This window comes from Oncorhynchus nerka, linkage group LG9a, assembly GCF_034236695.1.
Source record: "Oncorhynchus nerka isolate Pitt River linkage group LG9a, Oner_Uvic_2.0, whole genome shotgun sequence".
Taxonomy (NCBI): domain Eukaryota; kingdom Metazoa; phylum Chordata; class Actinopteri; order Salmoniformes; family Salmonidae; genus Oncorhynchus; species Oncorhynchus nerka.
In genome coordinates this window covers 43,714,988-43,735,651 of record NC_088404.1, presented here as the reverse complement: position 1 = coordinate 43,735,651, position 20,664 = coordinate 43,714,988, and the positions used below count along the sequence as shown (strand labels likewise).

Genomic DNA, 20,664 nt, shown 5'->3' with positions numbered 1-20,664 from the left:
TTTAGGCTACACGTGATACAGGTTGGCCTATGTGTCTGAATGTGTGGGTTTGAGTGACAGCACAGTCAGGGGCGACAGACACCTGTCACTCCCATTCACTCATGCAACAAGGCAGTCTAACTAACAGTATATCAGAATGTCATATCTCAGGTCAAAATAATCCAATTAGGCCATCCTTGTTGATGTGGTCATTAAACATAGCCTACCTACCCCCCACCCCCACACAAACACACCCACAAACACCAACCTACAAGATAAAGATTTTAACTGCTTCATACAAAGGCGACCTTGGGACCTCCACTGGCTAAATTAGTAATTGCAAGTTACTAATCACTCACCTTCACTTAAACTTGCATTGTTGTTGCAAAGAAATACATGCCACCTCAGATAACTATGCTGTTCAGTCTATCTTCAGACTGAATAACGTGTTTTCAGCGATACAGGTTAGAGTATTTTAGCCTATATGATCAGTGAAAAATATAGCTAGTCTGCTAATAATGCACGGAGATTTGAGTTTTTTTATTTTTAAAGAACAAACAAAAATAAGCATTAAGCATATGTCTTTCATGTGCACTTCTTTCATGTACTCTTCTCATAAGAACCAGTAATTATAGGCTAAATGTTAAGAAAGCTCTCTGTTTTATCCGATTGTTTTGACTGTCGAAAATCGATTGCTCTCGCCTGACTCAAAACCAGACTGTTGCGCATGTCGGGTCATTTCGAAGTTTCGCGCCAAACCAGGGAAGCAAAGTGTAAACAGTCCCACACAGCAGAAGTTAGCTACCTCGCTAATAACTTGGCAGATATCTACTTTTGAACTACTGTGAGTTTTTAATGGAAACACATTCGTACCTTCCCGTGCCTCCCGGAGTGGGGATGGAAGAGAATTTCTTATCTCTTGATGACATTTTGCTTTCTCACGAGAGGCTACCCAGTCGGACAGAATGCACATTTCCCCGACTGGGATTCCTGGAGAAATCGAGTGACTCGCGAGACATTCAAGAGGTCAGTCAAACAACGTAGAACGAAAAACCACATCTGATAATGTTACTGTGTAGCCATTAATCTCACCACCTGTGGCTGTTAGCTAGCTAACTAGTTATCGTATTAGTTATCCACTTGGTATTCCTGCTGGTCATTCAGTCACCTCGTTCACTAGCCCTAGATCATGACCCAGTTCCATTACATTACACAAGTCACTGGAGGAAAGCAACATTTAAAATACGTATTTTCTAGGCGTTTAAGTTCACTTCAATTTTGTTTCTGATTGAAAGCAAGAAAGGTATTTCATGTTTAAAATGCATATTTTACAGGATGTTGAAAAGGAGTCTTTTCCGGACGTTGACAATTTTTTTCTTCCGGAAGTTGAAATAAGGTTTATTTAGGTTCTGAAAGAAAGTTGAAAATTAGTCATTTATAGACCTTTGTTTGGGCCAAATAAGGCTCGTCCATACCGGACAAAATCTGAACCAAACAGACGTGCACTGGTGATTTTAGCATGTAAATCTTGGTGGGAAAAAAAAAAGAAAAGTGGGAGATGCATGCCAGCAAAGCCACTACACAATACATGAATTGCATTATAACGGTGACAAACGGTGTCTACATAAAGCTGCAGTCCTAACTTCTTACCACTGCTACACCTGGCTATCAGCGGAGCCTTGTCTGCCGCGAAACAGTTAATTCAGCCTCATTTACTACCTTTAAAACAAAACAGCTGACTTGCTTAAACAAATGTGGCTTCTACAGACAATTTAGATGTACAAACTATGGCATAAGGGGGCGACGAGCGGATAAAAGGCAATTTCGATTAAGACATTATTGAGCGAGCTAAGACTGAAGTAGTCAATTTTGAAATGTACAGCGACAGAATTCAGAACATGGGCCGTTCTTAGTGTATTCTCCCTGTACAGCAAGTCAGAACCGTAGGATAAATACAGGGGGCATATAAGCAGACAATGAAAGCTCTTCCAAAATGTGTTGATTACATTGCTCTAAAACACATTATAGGCTACATGTGCACCACCAAATCAGAACAGTAGGTTGAAATTAAGAGGGGTAAATAGACAAAATGATTAGTGTAAGGCACATGGGATACTTACAGCTTACTACACAACATACTCCTAGTATTACTTTCATAGCTACACTATAGATATCTCCCTGGCATATTACAGCATTTATGCAGCAGCATACAATACATTGTTGGACTCACCTTGTTGTGCTGTGCTCACTTGAACAGGAAGGTGGTGCGGCGGTCCTTCGTTGGCAAATTTTGTCATCAAAGTCTGTAATTCTCTGGATTTATAGTGCTTTCAAGACAACAGGAACTCTGGGGGGGAGGTTGAATCATGATGACGTCAGTGATCTTCAGGTCGTAGCTCTAGAAAGAGGCCCGAGTTTCGAATTTACAATTCCGAGTTGGATAAAAGTTCAAAACGTATTTTCCCAGTCGTAGCTCATTTTTCCTGAGTTCCCAGTTGTCTTAAACTCACTAAAGCCAGATTTTTCAGTTCGGAGTTAGTTGTTTTGAGCGCTGCACAAATCATGATTCATTGACAGCATGGCCAATGTTGAATATTTAAGATTAAGGGTCTCTTTTCCTAGTTTAAAATAATAGACTTTGGACCACACAGCCACTCCACAGAATAGCATTGCTTTGCAATACTTGCAGTTAGCCACACTGAATCCTTCCAAACCACTCATTGTTGAATTTGAGATTTCCTTGTGTAATGTGATTTCCATGTGTAATGTTTATGTCCAATGGCCGATGAGCACCTATATGTTTTATCTATAATTTATTTTCATTATTTTCCTTCATACAACAAGGATTACAAAGGAAAGAAGAGAAGATTTTGAAAGTATGATGTTGACATGATCAGTCAAATCAAAGCTACTGTACACGTAATGTGATTTGACTTCATTTGATCTGTGGCTTATGACATTGAGCCTTCTTGGTTGGGCACTTCTAATAGAACTCTATGGCAGAAACCAAGGGGCTAGAATTTTCTAGCTGTACCCTTAGACTTGGCTGTGATGTGGTGTCCCCATGAATGACAGAACACTGAGCCGATCACGGCGCAACACTCTGTATTTTCTCCTGGCTTGCCCCACCGCCACAGAAAGCACTGAGCTAGGCTGAAACACCTGGATTTTTGAGCTGCCTTCCTCAAGAAAACAAGAGACCATGTTTATGTGATGTGACATGTATAAATGCCAAAATAGCATGCAAAAAGGACGGCCCGCCACTGCGTAAATGATTGGTTCAGCTACCCAACTTTATCAGGTGTTATCGCGAGCCTATTTGTAGTGTGTTTACAACAGCGGGAAATACAGAAGTATTTTATTTAGTCAAAAATGGACAGATACAAACTTGAAACCACTAATGACAATGGGGTAAAACTCCTGGACAACAGTTGTGATTGTCCATTCCAAATGGTCCCTTTTACTTTGACCTGTCCTGTTTTTAGGATGTGTTTGTTCACATGCCAGTGCATTTTTATTTTGGTTGAACGCCATTTAGGTTAGGCTATTTGATCTGAGAAACCTGCATGATGTAAAAAGTGTCCTTCTCAAAATATATGACAATGTAATATCTCCAGCCTGTAGGCTACAGAAAGGCCACATACACTTTCTACAGTGGTTCCTCCTTTAAAAGTTGTGAGCTTGCACTGCGGGACTTAGAGGTACCCAGCTTCACGGCTTCATTGTTCCAGACCACCACAAGGGGGAGTTAGAGCACTCATTGTGCATTTGGGTTCCAAGGTTTTTATATGACCAATCATATCGAGTGGTTCCAATGACGAATTTTGACGCAAGCCACCCTTGCCTTGTGGCATCCTTCAACAAAGATGGCTGACAAAACATTATTGTGGAACCAGATGTAAGTTGTTCTAACGCAGGGGAATAAACGACTTGTGTAGAATGTAAACCTCGATGCTGTCAACTGTGTTTTATGTCTGCGTAGCGTAATGGAAAAAATAAAAACTTCTGGTCTAGCGATCGATGACAAATGAGCTCGCTGCCCAGGCTTGCATAATTACAAAGAGGAGATTCTCCTGATTTAAGATGGTGCCCGTGAAATAGTTTTGCTTCCGTCCCTCTCCTCGCCCCTACCTGGGCTCAAACCAGGGACCCTCTGCACACACAGACAACAGCCACCCTCGAAGCATCGTGACCCATCGCTCCACAAAAGCCACGGCCCATGCAGAGCAAGGGGAACAACTACTTCAAGGTCTCAGTGAGTGACGTCCCCGATTTGAAACGCTATTAGCGCGCACCTCGCTAACTAGCTAGCCATTTCACACCGGTAACACCCGACTTGAAAAAAAATCCAAATATACACATTGCGATATTGTTTCCAGCAGCACATTTCCAGTCACCAACGCTCTGGTTAACACGAAAAATGCCTTACCAGCTCTGCTAGGGTGAGTAAAATGGTCAGAGTAGTCTCATTTGTGTCTGGAAGTAGCTAGCCAACGTTAGCTTGGGTGCTTGACTGCTGTTTTTATAAGGCCGGAACGCTCAAATCAACCCTACTCCTCGGCCCGAAGGTCCAGTGTGTGCTCTGAGAGTGAAATGGTCTGAATTTACAAACAAATTTTCTCTGAATGGAAACCCCATGATATTAATCAAATTATGCCACATTTCTTCAAATCAATCCTATATACTATGTTATTACAAAAAAAGGTTTTAAATTCTCTGGCATGCCAGTACGGAATACTATCAAACGCTTCTCAAAGATGCCCTCTGGTGGTCAAACTAGCAACTAACTTGCAGTAACTGAAGAAATGGCTGAATGCCACAGAATGCTGCAGCAGCACGCAGGGTGTGCCGCAGTGTGACAACTTTTAGAGGAACCACTGTACCATGTCCTACATCTGCTGTATGATATTTATTTTTATGTGGTGGAGCGCTGCAGTAATGCGTCTCTCGAACAGCACCCCGAAGAGGTGCGCTGGGAATGGACAAGCAAAATATTTTGCGCCCCTACCTTAGACAAAGTGTGAACTGCTTATCACAGGGTGGCATCATCCCTCACCTACAAATTGTATTTATTACATTTTTATTTAAATAGGAAAGTCAGTTAAAAACAAATGATTATTTACAATGACGGCCTACCCCAGCCAAATCCTAACCCGGACGACATTGGGACTCCCAATCACGGCCGGTTGTAATACAGCCTGGACTCGAACTAGGGTCTGTAGTGATGCCTCTAGTACTGAGATGCAGTGCCTTAGACCGCTGCGCCACTCGGAAGTCCATATGCCACTGGTTGAGAGATTGTCAGATTGACTGTTTTTGGGCAGAATTCTGGGAGGTTTTGTGTTGTTGGAGGTGAGTATTGGTCAGTTTAGTGCAGAAAATGCAGCCCTGATCGATCTGCCTAATGAGTGGGGTGGCCGTGGTGTTATGAAGGGAGGAGTTTTGTTAAGAGCACAGATAGTTATAAACATCTTTGCCGCGACGCTCAGTCTAAACATTAGCATGCATCGATTGTGGTACGGTTTTGGAAGCATAAGGACCTTTCATATCGGTGAGAAATATTTATTTTAAAAAAATTAAAGGGTAAATTTATACACCTTTTTTTATTTTTATTTATGCTGTGGATTGTTTCGAATCACATGCTCGTGGGCCTATGCCTATTTGGGAAGCCCCACAATTTGGGCAGCTGAGTGTGGCAATAGGCCTAGTTGATAATAACGTCTTAGTTTCTCAAGATCTTTGTCAGGTGGGTTATTCATAAAAATCGGAAGTAAAATGATCACATTTAGATGTTTAAGTCAACTAATGCTGTATCACCAGCCCCTGCCATATGGACACATTGATACACCATGATCCATTGGTGGCTAAAGAAATGAGTACATGGAACTCGGCCCATTTTAATTCCTATTTTTATGATTAACCACTTGACAATGATTACTTAAACTACAGATTTATTATTGAAGTGAAAACCATTCCACAAAATATGCATATGAAAATCATAACTGGCACGCAGAATACTAGAAATGGCCAGATAAATTGTGATCGGATATTGCCTATAGACTACTTTGAAGCAAGGTAAGCAATGCCTCATAACTACTCCAGCAGCAACCAGCTGAGGAGTTGCAGGAGAAATCCAGCTCAAAATAGGCTCTGTATGTTCTGCGTGTGTGATAGTCATCATGTATCTTATCCATCCAATTTAATTCCACTAAATTATGCAAATGAACCTATAGGCCGATAAGCGTGATGGTCAAATGTATTTCCATCTAAATAAAAAGCATTACTTTACAATGGGATTTTTTTTTATCCCAGTCATTTTGGCCGGTAACAGGATTAATTTTTTTTTATTATTTAAAAAAAAAACTTTATCAGATTTGTATTTTTTCTGACAAAAGCCGGCCATTGCCGGCTAATGGAAACCCTGTCAGGGATAAGAGTCTAGCTAAGTTGTAAAGTATGGTGGAGCTGTTTTACAGAAAAACATTTCATGCAATCTCATTGGCTTGTAGTGGCCTTGTTGTTTGAGCAAGAGTTTTGGAAATATTGCATTTTGAAGACGTGCATCCCATAGACGCGATATAGCAAATTTGGTGCGAGTGGTTCTGGAGAAGATGTTTTAACATTAAAAATGTATCAAAAGCAAAACAAAATAATGTTCTGGTATTTGGCAAGCGTGGTAAAGACTACAGAAGTAGCTAATTCTAGGGCGACGTATCCATTTTGTCCTGATGGTCTCAGTGGGCCCACAGCTTGAACCCCGGCATTGCTGCTTGCAGCTGTATTTCTCATTATTAATAGGAGACAAATATAAGCACCCACAAATTGTGTAGCTATAGACCCATATAATTTACATTTACATTTAAGTCATTTAGCAGACGCTCTTATCCAGAGCGACTTACAAATTGGTGCGTTCACCTTAAGACATCCAGTGGAACAGCCACTTTACAATAGTGCATCTAAATCTTTTAAGGGGGTGAGAAGGATTACTTTATCCTATCCTAGGTATTCCTGAAAGAGGTGGGGTTTCAGGTGTCTCCGGAAGGTGGTGATTGACTCCGCTGTCCTGGCGTCGTGAGGGAGTTTGTTCCACCATTGGGGGGCCAGAGCAGCGAACAGTTTTGACTGGGCTGCGCGGGAACTGTACTTCCTCAGTGGTAGGGAGGCGAGCAGGCCAGAGGTGGATGAACGCAGTGCCCTTGTTTGGGTGTAGGGCCTGATCAGAGCCTGGAGGTACTGAGGTGCCGTTCCCCTCACAGCTCCGTAGGCAAGCACCATGGTCTTGTAGCGGATGCGAGCTTCAACTGGAAGCCAGTGGAGAGAGCGGAGGAGCGGGGTGACGTGAGAGAACTTGGGAAGGTTGAACACCAGACGGGCTGCGGCGTTCTGGATGAGTTGTAGGGGTTTAATGGCACAGGCAGGGAGCCCAGCCAACAGCGAGTTGCAGTAATCCAGACGGGAGATGACAAGTGCCTGGATTAGGACCTGCGCCGCTTCCTGTGTGAGGCAGGGTCGTACTCTGCGGATGTTGTAGAGCATGAACCTACAAGAACGGGCCACCGCCTTGATGTTAGTTGAGAACGACAGGGTGTTGTCCAGGATCACGCCAAGGTTCTTAGCGCTCTGGGAGGAGGACACAATGGAGTTGTCAACCGTGATGGCGAGATCATGGAACAGGCAGTCCTTCCCCGGGAGGAAGAGCAGCTCCGTCTTGCCGAGGTTCAGCTTGAGGTGGTGATCCGTCATCCACACTGATATGTCTGCCAGACATGCAGAGATGCGATTCGCCACCTGGTCATCAGAAGGGGGAAAGGAGAAGATTAATTGTGTGTCGTCTGCATAGCAATGATAGGAGAGACCATGTGAGGTTATGACAGAGCCAAGTGACTTGGTGTATAGGGAGAATAGGAGAGGGCCTAGAACAGAGCCCTGGGGGACGCCAGTGGTGAGAGCGCGTGGTGAGGGGACAGATTCTCGCCACGCCACCTGGTAGGAGCGACCTGTCAGGTAGGACGCAATCCAAGCGTGGGCCGCGCCGGAGATGCCCAACTCGGAGAGGGTGGAGAGGAGGATCTGATGGTTCACAGTATCGAAGGCAGCCGATAGGTCTAGAAGGATGAGAGCAGAGGAGAGAGAGTTAGCTTTAGCAGTGCGGAGGGCCTCCGTGATACAGAGAAGAGCAGTCTCAGTTGAATGACTAGTCTTGAAACCTGACTGATTTGGATCAAGAAGGTCATTCTGAGAGAGATAGCGGGAGAGCTGGCCAAGGACGGCACGTTCAAGAGTTTTGGAGAGAAAAGAAAGAAGGGATACTGGTCTGTAGTTGTTGACATCGGAGGGATCGAGTGTAGGTTTTTTCAGAAGGGGTGCAACTCTCACTCTCTTGAAGACAGAAGGGACGTAAGCCAGCGGTCAGGGATGAGTTGATGAGCGAGGTGAGGTAAGGGAGAAGGTCTCCGGAAATGGTCTGGAGAAGAGAGGAGGGAATAGGGTCAAGCGGGCAGGTTGTTGGGCGGCCGGCCGTCACAAGACGCGAGATTTCATCTGGAGAGAGAGGGGAGAAAGAGGTCAGAGCACAGGGTAGGGCAGTGTGAGCAGAACCAGCGGTGTCGTTTGACTTAGCAAACGAGGATCGGATGTCGTCGACCTTCTTTTCAAAATGGTTGACGAAGTCATCTGCAGAGAGGGGGAGGGGAGGAGGATTCAGGAGGGAGGAGAAGGTGGCAAAGAGCTTCCTAGGGTTAGAGGCAGATGCTTGGAATTTAGAGTGGTAGAAAGTGGCTTTAGCAGCAGAGACAGAAGAGGAAAATGTAGAGAGGAGGGAGTGAAAGGATGCCAGGTCCGCAGGGAGGCGAGTTTTCCTCCATTTCCGCTCGGCTGCCCGGAGCCCTGTTCTGTGAGCTCGCAATGAGTCGTCGAGCCACGGAGCGGGAGGGGAGGACCGAGCCGGCCTGGAGGATAGGGGACATAGAGAATCAAGGGATGCAGAAAGGGAGGAGAGGAGGGTTGAGGAGGCAGAATCAGGAGAAAGGTTGGAGAAGGTTTGAGCAGAGGGAAGAGATGATAGGATGGAAGAGGAGAGAGTAGCGGGGGAGAGAGAGCGAAGATTGGGACGGCGCGATACCATCCGAGTAGGGGCAGTGTGGGAAGTGTTGGATGAGAGCGAGAGGGAAAAGGATACAAGATAGTGGTCGGAGACTTGGAGGGGAGTTGCAGTGAGGTTAGTGGAAGAACAGCATCTAGTAAAGATGAGGTCGAGCGTATTGCCTGCCTTGTGAGTAGAGGGGGAAGGTGAGAGGGTGAGGTCAAAAGAGGAGAGGAGTGGAAAGAAGGAGGCAGAGAGGAATGAGTCAAAAGGTAGACGTGGGGAGGTTAAAGTCGCCCAGAACTGTGAGAGGTGAGCCATCCTCAGGAAAGGAGCTTATCAAGGCATCAAGCTCATTGATGAACTCTCCGAGGGAACCTGGAGTAATGTTAAAGTAATGAGCCTTGTGCGTGGCCAAACTGAAATGCATTTTGGGGAGATGTTTGTTGTGACTGTATACAGTTTATTATGTATACCATATGGTTCGCTCCTACAGACAGTGTGTCATGTGGCTGTGGCTTGCTATATAAATCAGGCAGACAGGCGCCGATGCAATTCAGTTACTGTTCGATTGAATGTTAGAATGGGCAAAACAAGTGACCTAATCCAGTGGTTCTCAATCCTCTCCTTGGGGACCCCCAGCCATTTAATCTATTCCAGAGCTAGCACACCTTTTTCAACTTGTCAACTAATGATCAATCTCTTCATCAATCCCATGACTATGTGAATCAGGTGAGCTTAGTTGAGGGTTACTACAAAATTGTGAAACATCTGAGGGTGCCCGAGAAGAAGTTAGAGTACCAATGACCTGAGTGACTTTGAGCGTAAGCAGCATGACTCCATGGCCACATCATGCCTGGTGTCAACGGTACAGGCTGGTGGTGTAATGCTGTGGGGATTGTTTTCCTGGCACATGTTAGGTCTATTGATACCAATTGAGCAATGTGCCCATGCCCCAAAGAATTCAGTCTGTTCTGGAGGCAAAGTGGGTCCGGCCCGGTACTTGATGGGTGTGCCTAATAAGGGTATATATCTAGCTAGCGATGTTATTTTTGATCCATCACCAAAATAATATTTTTCTCCGGTCTTCCAGGGTACGAAGATGGAGATGCCCCTGTTCCTGGCAAAGGGCTTGTATGAGAGGAAGAGGCGTGTTGTCTCAGTGGAGCTGCCTAAGGTCTACAAAGAGGGCTGGAGGACTGTGTTCAACGCAGACCCCACTGTAGTAGACCTTCACAAGATGGGACCCTATTACTATGGCCTCGGCTCCCAGTTGCTGCACTTTGACAGCCCTGAGAATCCGGAGATTGCCCAGGCAGTACTTCAGGTGAGTACAGCACACAAACAGTGATATCAGAGGGTATAAATATCTCACTGCTCACGCCACTACCCCCTCCCCTCCCCTGGCTGCTAGCTGAAACTTTCCTTTGACTCTCCCCCCAGAAACTGCATATCCCAACTAACGTACCTTGTTTTATTAGTCTGCTGTTGATACAGTCCCAAAATGTTTGGCATGTCAGCAATTGAGTTTTCAAGATATAGAACTTTCAAAATACAGAAAGTGTCACAGTATGATGCGTTTTGCATGAATCGAGTTTTCCTTCCATATCAATCATGGGGTGATATCGTACTATCACTCTTTTAACATCATCATTGATTTCATATAAGGGAGAAGTGTATAGAGAATTGTGCAAACCGATTCTGGGGAAAAGGTTTTTGAAGACTGTACAATTTTAAACATACTGGCCCTGTGCAGAAACCCAACTCCTGCCTCATTGGTGCTACTACCATAGCAAAATTATTTCTCACTGATCTTTATCCATTTGTACTAGAGGTCGACCGATTATTGGAGGGCCCAAAAAAAAGCCGATAACGATTAATCGGCCGATTTTATAAATAAATAATAGTAAATACTTTTTTTAAATTTTATTTTTTATAATGAAAATTACAACAATACTGAATGAACACTTATTTTAATTTAATATAATACATCAATAAAATCAATTTAGCCTCAAATAAATAATGAAACATGTTCAATTTAGTTTAAATAATGCAAAAACAAAGTGCTGGAGAAGAAAGTAAAAGTGCAATATGTGCCATGTAAGAAAGCTAACGTTTAAGTTCCTTGCTCAGAACATATGAAAGCTGGTGGTTCCTTTTAACATGAGTCTTCAATATTCCCAGGTAAGACGTTTTAGGTTGTAGGAATTATATTTCTCTCCTATACGATTTGTATTTCATATACCTTTGACTATTGGATGTTCTTATAGGCACTTTAGAATTGCCAGTGTGACAAGATAGCTTCCGTCCCTCTCCTTTCTCCTACCTGGGCTTGAACCAGGAACACATCGACAACAGCCACCCTCGAAGCAGCGTTACCCATGCAGAGCAAGGGGAACAACCACTCCAAGTCTCAGTGCGAGTGACTTTTGAAACGCTATTAGCACGCACCCTGCTAAATAGCTAGCCATTTCACATCGTTTACACCAGCCTAATCTCGGGAGTTGATAGGCTTGAAGTCATAAACAGCTGCTGGCAAACGCACGAAAGTGCTGTTTGAATGAATGCTTACGAGCCTGCTGCTGCCTACCATCGCTCAGTCAGACTGCTCTATCAAATCAGACTTAGTTATAACATGATAACACACAAAAATACGAGCCTTGGGTCATTAATATGGTCAAATCCCGAAACTATCATCTCGAAAACAAGACGTTTATTCTTTCAGTGAATTACGGAACCGTTCCGTATTTTATCTAACGGGTGGCATCCATGAGTCTAAATATTCCTGTTACATTGCACAACCTTCAATATTATGTCATAATTACGTAAAATTCTGGCAAATTAGTCGGCCCAAACTGTTGCATATACACTGACTCTGCGTGCAATGAACGCAAGAGAAGTGACACAATTTCACCTGGTTAATATTGCCTGCTAACATTTAATTTATTTTAGCTAAATATGCAGGTTTAAAAATACACTGCTCAAAAAAATAAAGGGAACACTTAAACAACACAATGTAACTCCAAGTCAATCACACTTCTGTGAAATCAAACTGTCCACTTAGGAAGCAACACTGATTGACAATACATTTCACATGCTGTTGTGCAAATGGAATATACAACAGGTGGAAATTATAGGCAATTAGCAAGACACCCCCAATAAAGGAGTGGTTCTGCAGATGGTAACTGTAACCACAGACCATTTCTCAGTTCCTATGCTTCCTGGCTGATGTTTTGGTCATTTTTGAATGCTGGCGGTGCTTTCACTCTAGTGGTAGCATGAGACGGAGTCTACAACCCACACAAGTGGCTCAGGTAGTGCAGCTCATCCAGGATGGGACATCAATGCGAGCTGTGGCAAGAAGGTTTGCTGTGTCTGTCAGCGTAGTGTCCAGAGCATGGAGGCGCTACCAGGAGACAGGCCAGTACATCAGGAGATGTGGAGGAGGCCGTAGGAGGGCAACAACCCAGCAGCAGGACCGCTACCTCCGCCTTTGTGCAAGGAGGAGCAGGAGGAGCACTGCCAGAGCCCTGCAAAATTACCTCCAGCAGGCCACGAATGTGCATGTGTCTGCTCAAACGGTCAGAAACAGACTCCATGAGGGTGGTATGAGGGCCCGACGTCCACAGGTGGGGGTTGTGCTTACAGCCCAACACTGTGCAGGACGTTTGGCATTTGCCAGAGAACACCAAGATTGGCAAATTCACCACTGGTGCCCTGTTCTCTTCACAGATGAAAGCAGGTTCACACTGAGCACATGTGACAGACGTGACAGTCTGGAGACGCCGTGGAGAACGTTGCCTGCAACATCCTCCAGCATGACCGGTTTGGCGGTGGGTCAGTCATGGTGTGGGGTGGCATTTCTTTGGGGGGCAGCACAGCCCTCCATGTGCTCGCCAGAGGTAGCCTGACTGCCATTAGGTACCGAGATGAGATCCTCAGACCCCTTGTGAGACCATATGCTGGTGTGGTTGGGCCTGGGTTCCTCCTAATGCAAGACAATGCAAGACCTCATGTGGCTGGAGTACGTCAGCAGTTCCTGCAAGAGGAAGGCATTGATGCTATGGACTGGCCCGCCCGTTCCCCAGACCTGAATCCAATTGAGCACATCTGGGACATCATGTCTCGCTCCATCCACCAACGCCACGTTGCACCACAGACTGTCCAGGAGTTGGCGGATGCTTTAGTCCAGGTCTGGGAATAGATCCCTCCGGAGACCATCCGCCACCTCATCAGGAGCATGCCCAGGCGTTGTAGGGAGGTCATACTGGCACGTGGAGGCCACACACACACTACTGAGCCTCATTTTGACTTGTTTTAAGGACATTACATCAAAGTTGGATCAGCCTGTAGTGTGGTTTTCCACTTTAATTTTGACTGTGACTCCAAATCCAGACCTCCATGGGTTGATACATTTGATTTCCATTGATCATTTTTGTGTGCTTTTGTTGTCAGCACATTCAACTATATAAAGAAAAAAGTATTTAATACGAATATTTCATTCATTCAGATCTAGGATGTGTTATTTTAGTGTTCCCTTTATTTTTTTGAGCAGTGTATATACTTCTATGTATTGATTTTAAGAAAGGCATTGATGTTTATGGTTAGGTACACATTGGAGCAACGATACGCACCACATCGATTATATGCAAAGCAGGACACGCTAGATAAACTAGTAATATCATCAACCATGTGTAGTTAACTAGTGATTATGATTGATTGATTGATTTTTATAAGATAAGTTTAATGCTAGCTAGCAACTTACCTTGGCTTACTGCATTCGCGTAACAGGCAGTCTCCTCGTGGAGTGCAATGTAATCAGGTGGTTAGAGCGTTGGACTAGTTAACTAAGGTTGCAAGGTAAAAATCTGTCATTCTGCCCCTGAACGAGGCAGTTAACCCACCGTTCCTAGGCCATCATTGAAAATAAGAATGTGTTCTTAACTGACTTGCCTAGTTAAATAAAGATTAAATAAAGGTGTAAAAAAAAACATCCAAATCGGTGTCCAAAAATACAGATTTCCGATTGTTATGAAAACTTGAAATCGGCCCCAATTAATCGGCCATTCCGATTAATCGGACGACCTCTAATTTGTACCCTTTTAGTTGTATAATATCACTAGAAAGATTGATTGATTCACCACCCAGGTCAAATGGTTGGACACGCTGACAAACCCATTCAGTGTTATGTCCCATAGTCAGCCACTAGGTGGTGCTATGTGATCGAATTGTCATTGACTAAAAGGCTGCGTAGTGTTGTTTTGTTGCTGGGCAGACTGACAAATCACATCAGTCATCTTTGAAAAACAATGACTTCAAGTGAATCCAACAGGATTATTAGTTGTCTCTCTGCATCCACAAAGGATGACTGAGTTTCATCAAATGTTTTTATTCACCTCTTCTATCTCCTTCATGTATGTATACTGGTTGTGTGTATTTTTCTTTGGTGGTGTTTATATTAACCTCCCTCTTTATTCACCTCTTGTATTTTCTTGAGCTCTCTGTATGCTTGTGTGTATTTCTCGTTGCTTGGGTTGATGTGAAACATTATATTCTCATGGCTTATCCCAATGATGCTTGTAAACTCTGTATTGCTGATTCTATGTAATTGGCCATTGAGAGGCTTTGAAGCCACCAGTCAGCCATATTGGCACACTCCAGTAGGAGCTGTCCTCCCATAGGAATCAATGGAATTCTACAGTATTTCAATTAATTGTTTCAAGGACAGAATGACATGTATTCACATTTTTTGCAGTGGGGAGAGTAACATTAGTCATCCATTTTTATATATATATGTGTGTGTTTTATTTTTTAGCTCATAATGTAATTTTTAAAGTATGCATTTAAATGTGCAGTAGTCTCCCGATTTGGTGCAGCGGTCAAAGGCACTGCAGTGCTAGAGACGTCACTACAGACGGTTTGGCCGGCCGGGATGTCCTTGTCCCATCGTGCTCTAATGACTGCTTGTGGCGGGCCGGGCGCATGCACGCTGACTTCGGTCGCCAGTTGTACGGTGTTTCTTCCGACACACTGGTGCGGCTGCCTTCCGAGTTAAGCGAGCAATGTGTCAAGAAGCAGTGCGGCTTGGCAGGGTCGTATTTTGGAGGAAGCATGGCTCGCGACCTTTGCCTCTCCCGAGTCTGTACGGGACTTGCAGTGATGGGGCAAGACCGTAACTACCACTTGGATATCACGAAAAAGGGGTAAAAAGTACAACAAATAAAGGTACAATTTGAAAAAAATCACGTCGCCATTTCCTGGTTGCTAAAATTCTAACAGTTTGCCCAATTTTAGTTTGATAAAACAAGCATAGAGAACCATTGTACCATCTAAACCACTGTTAAATGTCTTTTCATTAACCAAAACTATTGTATTTTCAGTTGTTTGAAGCTGGTGTACAAAACCGAAAGTAAAAGATGCAAAAATGCAACATAAGAACGGGAAGCATAGAAATGGCAAAAATAGAACAGATTTAATGCATCTTAGACGTGCTTTCAATGACAGATCTATAACTTAAATTTCTATGTGAATATTGTCCAGGTGTCCAAAAAGTTACATATTGCAGCTTTAAGATGTCTGTAATAGAATACATGTGGCACAAATTAATATAGACATTGATAAATGCATTTCTGTAGCTGTATTTCTTTTAGTTTTGTTTTTTTTACAATAGAGGGTGAGTGCCAAGATAGAGTCACTGCTTCAACACAGCTCCCGTGTGCGTGCGCGTGTGTGTGTGTGTTACTACCTCCGTTCAAAAGTTTGGAGTCACTTAGAAATGTATTTATTTTTTTAATGAAAAGAGTCCATTTTAAAATAGCATTACATTGATCAGAAATACAGTGTGTACACATTGTTACTTTTGTTAATGACTATTATTATGGAATATCTATATAGGCCCATTATGAGCAACCATCACTCCTGTGTTCCAATGGCACGTTGTGTTAGCTAATCCAAGTTTATAATTTTAGAAGGGTAATTGATCAGTAGAAACCCCTTTTGCAATTGTGTTAGCACAGCTGAAAACTGTTCTGATTTAAAGAAGCAATACAACTGGCCTTCTTTAGACTAATTGAGTATCTGGAGCCAGTTGAGGACTTGTGAGGTGTCTGTTTATCAAACTAGACACTAATGTACTTGTCCTCTTGCTCAGTTGTGCACCGGGGGCTCACACTCTTTCTATTCTAGTTAGAACCAGTTTGCGCTGTTATGTGAAGAGAGTAGTACACAGCGTTGTACGAGATCTTCAGTTTCTTGGCAATTCCTCGCATGGAATAGACTGACGAGTATCAGAAGAAAGGTCTTTGATTCTGGCCATTTTGAGCCTGTAATTGAACCCACAAATGCTGATTCTCCAGATACTCAACTAGTCTAAAGAAGGCCAGTTTTATTGCTTCTTTAACCAGAACAACAGTTTTCAGCTGTGCTAACATAATTGCAAAAGGGTTTTCTAATGATCAATTAGCCTTTTAAAATTGTAAACTTGGATGAGCTAACACAACGTGCCATTGCAACACAGTGATGGTTGCTGATAATGGGCCTTTGTAGATATTCCATAAAAAAATCAGTCGTTTCCAGCTACAATAGTAATTTACAACATTAACAATGTCTACACTGTATTTCTGGTAAATGTTATACTATTTTAACGGACCAAAAAAAAACTTTTCTTTCAAAAACAAGGACATTTCTCAGTGACCCCAAACTTTTGAACGGTAGTGTACACTGAACAAAAATATAGAAATGCAATATGTAAAGTGTTTCATGAGCTGAAATAACAGATCTCAGAAATGTCCTATATGCACAAAAAGCTTATTTCTCTCAACTTTTGTGCACAAATTTGTTTACGTCCCAGTTAGATAGCATTTTAGCATTTGTCAACATAATCCATCCACCTGACAGGTGTGGCATATCAAGAAGCTGATTAAACAGCATGATCATTACACAGGTGCACCCTGTGCTTGGGGACAGTAACAGGCCAATCTAAAATGCCACAGATGTCTCAACTTGAGGTGGTGTACAATTGTCAGGAATGTCCACCAGAGCTGTTGCCAGAGAATTCAATGTTGATTTCTCTACCATAAGCCACCTCCGTCTTTTTAGAGAATTTGGCGGTACGTCCAACTGGCTTTACAACCGCAGACCACTTGTAACCACTCAAGCCCAGGACCTCCACATCCGGCTTCTTCACCTGTGGGATCGTCTGAGGGGAGGGGAATGGGGGTGCTGAGGAGTATTTTTTGTCTAATAACACCTTTTTGTGGGGAAAAACACATTTATTGGCTAAGCCTGGCTCCCAAGTGGGTGGGCCTATGCCCACCCATGGCTGCGCCGCTGCCCAGTCATGTGAAATCCTATAGATTAGGGCCTAAATTCATTTATTTCAATTGAATGTTTTTTTTATATGAACTATAACTCAGTGAAATCTTTGACATTTTGTATGTTGCCTTTTTATTTTTGTTCAGTATAAATCATTGGCTTAACCTCTTCACCTCCAGACATTCATTGGTCGTTTCCGCCGGACCATGGATTCCTCACAGAATGCCTACAACGAAGACACGTCAGCCCTGGTGGAGCGCTTGGATTACCTGGAGAGGGCACTGTTTCGGGCAGGGCAGAGCGGCCTCAACAGCTTCCAGAACTGGGAGAGGGGCCGCGCATCAACCATCACTGCCTCTAGCCTGGTGCTCAACTACCGCAAGAGGAAGATCACTGATCTGCAGCCCTGAGGGACATCTCCAAAGATGCATCCCAAATGTCACCCTATTCCCTATACAGTGCACTACTTGGGCCCTGGTCAAAAGTAGTGCAGTATAAAGGGAATATGGTGCCATTTGGAACCCAAAGCAACAGGCCAGAAGAGAAATTACTGAGTTGAAAGGAGAGTAGTGGAGGTGTGTGTGTCATAAAAGATAGAAAACTGATTCCCACATGAAACTTAGCTGAGTTTTGCTTTTATGTTATGGTGTAATCTTGTTTTATTTTGAGATCTTTATACACATTCTGTACACAAATGTTTTTCAAAGACTTTGTAAATAATTTAAAAAATATCTGCTTTATGTAATGTAAGTTTGAATGTTTATCAAATTAAAGCTACCGTAGTCTTTAAATTGGATGTCATCCTTAAAGTAAGAAATGTTGCAGTTTAACAGGAATGTAAAAAAAAAAAAAAAAAAAAAAAAAGTAGAGTTGCCTTATTTTGCCAACGCATGTGGCCATGCATTTCATCAGGGAAGATAAGGCAAAACAACTTTTAAATGGTTGTGTAAGGATTAACAGGAATGTATTACCATATTATCTAGCTCTGCATGCATAATGAATGTAACCTACCCTTTCTTCATAAATGTCATTATTACAACAACAACTTAATGAATATATGCCAGAACTGATTTACTGCACATCTATTTAGTCTGTTTGAAAACCATCTACAGTACATCATCATATGCTGTGTTCATAACCAAGTGGGAAGGTGGTATTTATCACACGACTGGGGAAAATCCACTGGAACGCCCCACCAACGGGTAATTATTTAACTAGGCAAGTCTTTTGAGAACAAATTCTTATTTACAATGATGGCCTACCAAAAGGCCTATGGGTGCTTGGTTTAAAAATATAGGACAAAACACCCATCACGACAGGAAGATAATTACTAGTGGGAAACGATCATCCCTGAGCTCAGGCTTCTTCCACACGCTAAGTAAATGACATCTAACAGTGTTTTTGTTAGTTAAATGCAAAAACATTTTTTAACAAGAAGCAATCTATTCATTTGGTTTTTAAACACTTGAATTTGTTTCCAAGCATGATAGCTGTACTTTTAGTTTATGGTGGACGCAGTTTGTTGGCCATTAGCTGATCAGCGTTTCTCAACGAGTTCAAAGCACATGAATATATCCAACTGGTATTTATGACTTCACAACTAGTAACAACGTTAGTCTACAGAGGAGCAGCTTGGATCTCTGCACATAAAGAATGATGAAGGATTCTTATCTGTCCCATTATGTCATCTGAGCACACAGGCAGAGCCATTGAGGCCATCTCCATTTTGAAGTAGTCCATGTTCCTCTACTACTTCTATGAGTTGGTAAACGGGCTGAAAAGGCGCATACTGCCATCTGGAGTGTGTTCATTAGCTGATCCCTCTTGATGACCTGGATGGAATTATGTGATCGTGCTCAAACAGGCTTTTGGTCACTAGACTCCTATCTATTGATCTGCCATAGAGCCCGTAGTCATAACAGCACAGAGAGCTGTTGATGCTGCTGCATTAGCTACGCATTGGTTGTTAGGGGACTTCATCTTTACAATGAAACTGCCGTAAGGCATGACCCAGTTAAAAGTACATCTAATTTGTACTCTGTCAGCATCAAAGTTTCAGCCTGTGAACATTTTAATCCACAGGGAATGATTCTTGACTCAAAATGTGAATTGGCAAAAAAATGTCATCTCAATTTGTTTAACCTGAAATGTGGTTTGCATAATGTAATCCTCTGTTTACAGTACCTATTCATGTGGTGCAGTGTCTGCATAATAATGACTGCAGTGACGGGGAGCTCTCAGATGTGTTATGGCCAGCTGACGGCGCAGGGTTACAACGTCAAGTTTTGAATGGTTTATTTTTGCAAAAGTGTTTTCGTGTTAATGTGTGATACATAAACGTGAGTGCGTTGACCTTGTGCTGCTGCTGTCACTCATTAGACTTGTCTTTGTCGCAGCACTGCCTGTTCCCCAGAGGTGACATTCACACACGTCACGTTCATTTATTGTGTGTGAGAGATGATCAAAAGCTCTATCTGCGTCAAAATGCACACGGGCAAGTCTCGGTGTGCAAACCTCCGCACTTCACACACAAATGAAAGACCTGTAGGAAGCTTTCTAAAGAGAACAAGTACTGTTTACAAACGATTAAACTGTCTATCCCTGTTGAGGTGAAATGACATACATTATGTATGGTAGTACATATGTTTCTACAGGCAGTGACAGTCCTATATGTTCTCTCCTGTGTTAAATGTGGGTCAGCTGATGCCTGCGCTGTTAGGGAGTTGGTGATTCGATAGAAGCTATTGACGTTCCCCTCTGGGGTGTAGCTATTGATCCTGGGGACTGACCTCTGTGGGGAGGGTTTGAAGAATATTATCAACTTTTCCCTCGTCATAGACCTACGTCATAGTGTACTGTAACTTTTTATGCTGGACCATCAGGAATCTTACCAGTCCAGACCATTTGGAGGGACTCTGCAGTTCTGGTAATGGTAGAAATCTGTTGTTAGTGTTTCCTGACCAGGGAAACTCCTGGCTCTAGTCATTAGTACTGCAGAACTGAGGTTACGTTCTTAGCTCTTTAGCACAGGGCCCATTTCTCCATGGTCTTGAGGCGAGAGAGAATATGCCTTGGCTAGAGTAGCTTCCAATCAATGCCCCAGCGGACTAAGCCAGGCTTGTCTAGATATCTGAAGATTGTGACACAATGCCTGAGCACCACGTGATTCTAGTGTGTGTGCTATGTAGTATGGCTGATTTGCAGGCTTCTAGAATGTTCTGGTCTGATCTTGTCTGGTGCTGTGACAACTGTCGGAGCTCTCCCTGGAGCCAACTAGAGAGACTATGCTC

The 20,664-nt window shown here is 43.2% G+C and overlaps 1 protein-coding gene across 1 annotated transcript; it reads left to right on the top strand.

Moving 5' to 3' along the window:
- The first annotated feature begins 712 nt into the window (after window positions 1-712).
- Window positions 713-19,726, top strand: gins3 (GINS complex subunit 3). The gene is made up of 3 exons (XM_029668263.2): window positions 713-1,005; window positions 10,155-10,388; window positions 17,554-19,726. The coding sequence occupies exons 1-3, from the start codon at window positions 835-837 to the stop codon at window positions 17,782-17,784; spliced, it is 636 nt and encodes a 211-aa protein (XP_029524123.1). The 5' UTR covers window positions 713-834; the 3' UTR covers window positions 17,785-19,726.
- Window positions 19,727-20,664: the final 938 nt, after the last annotated feature.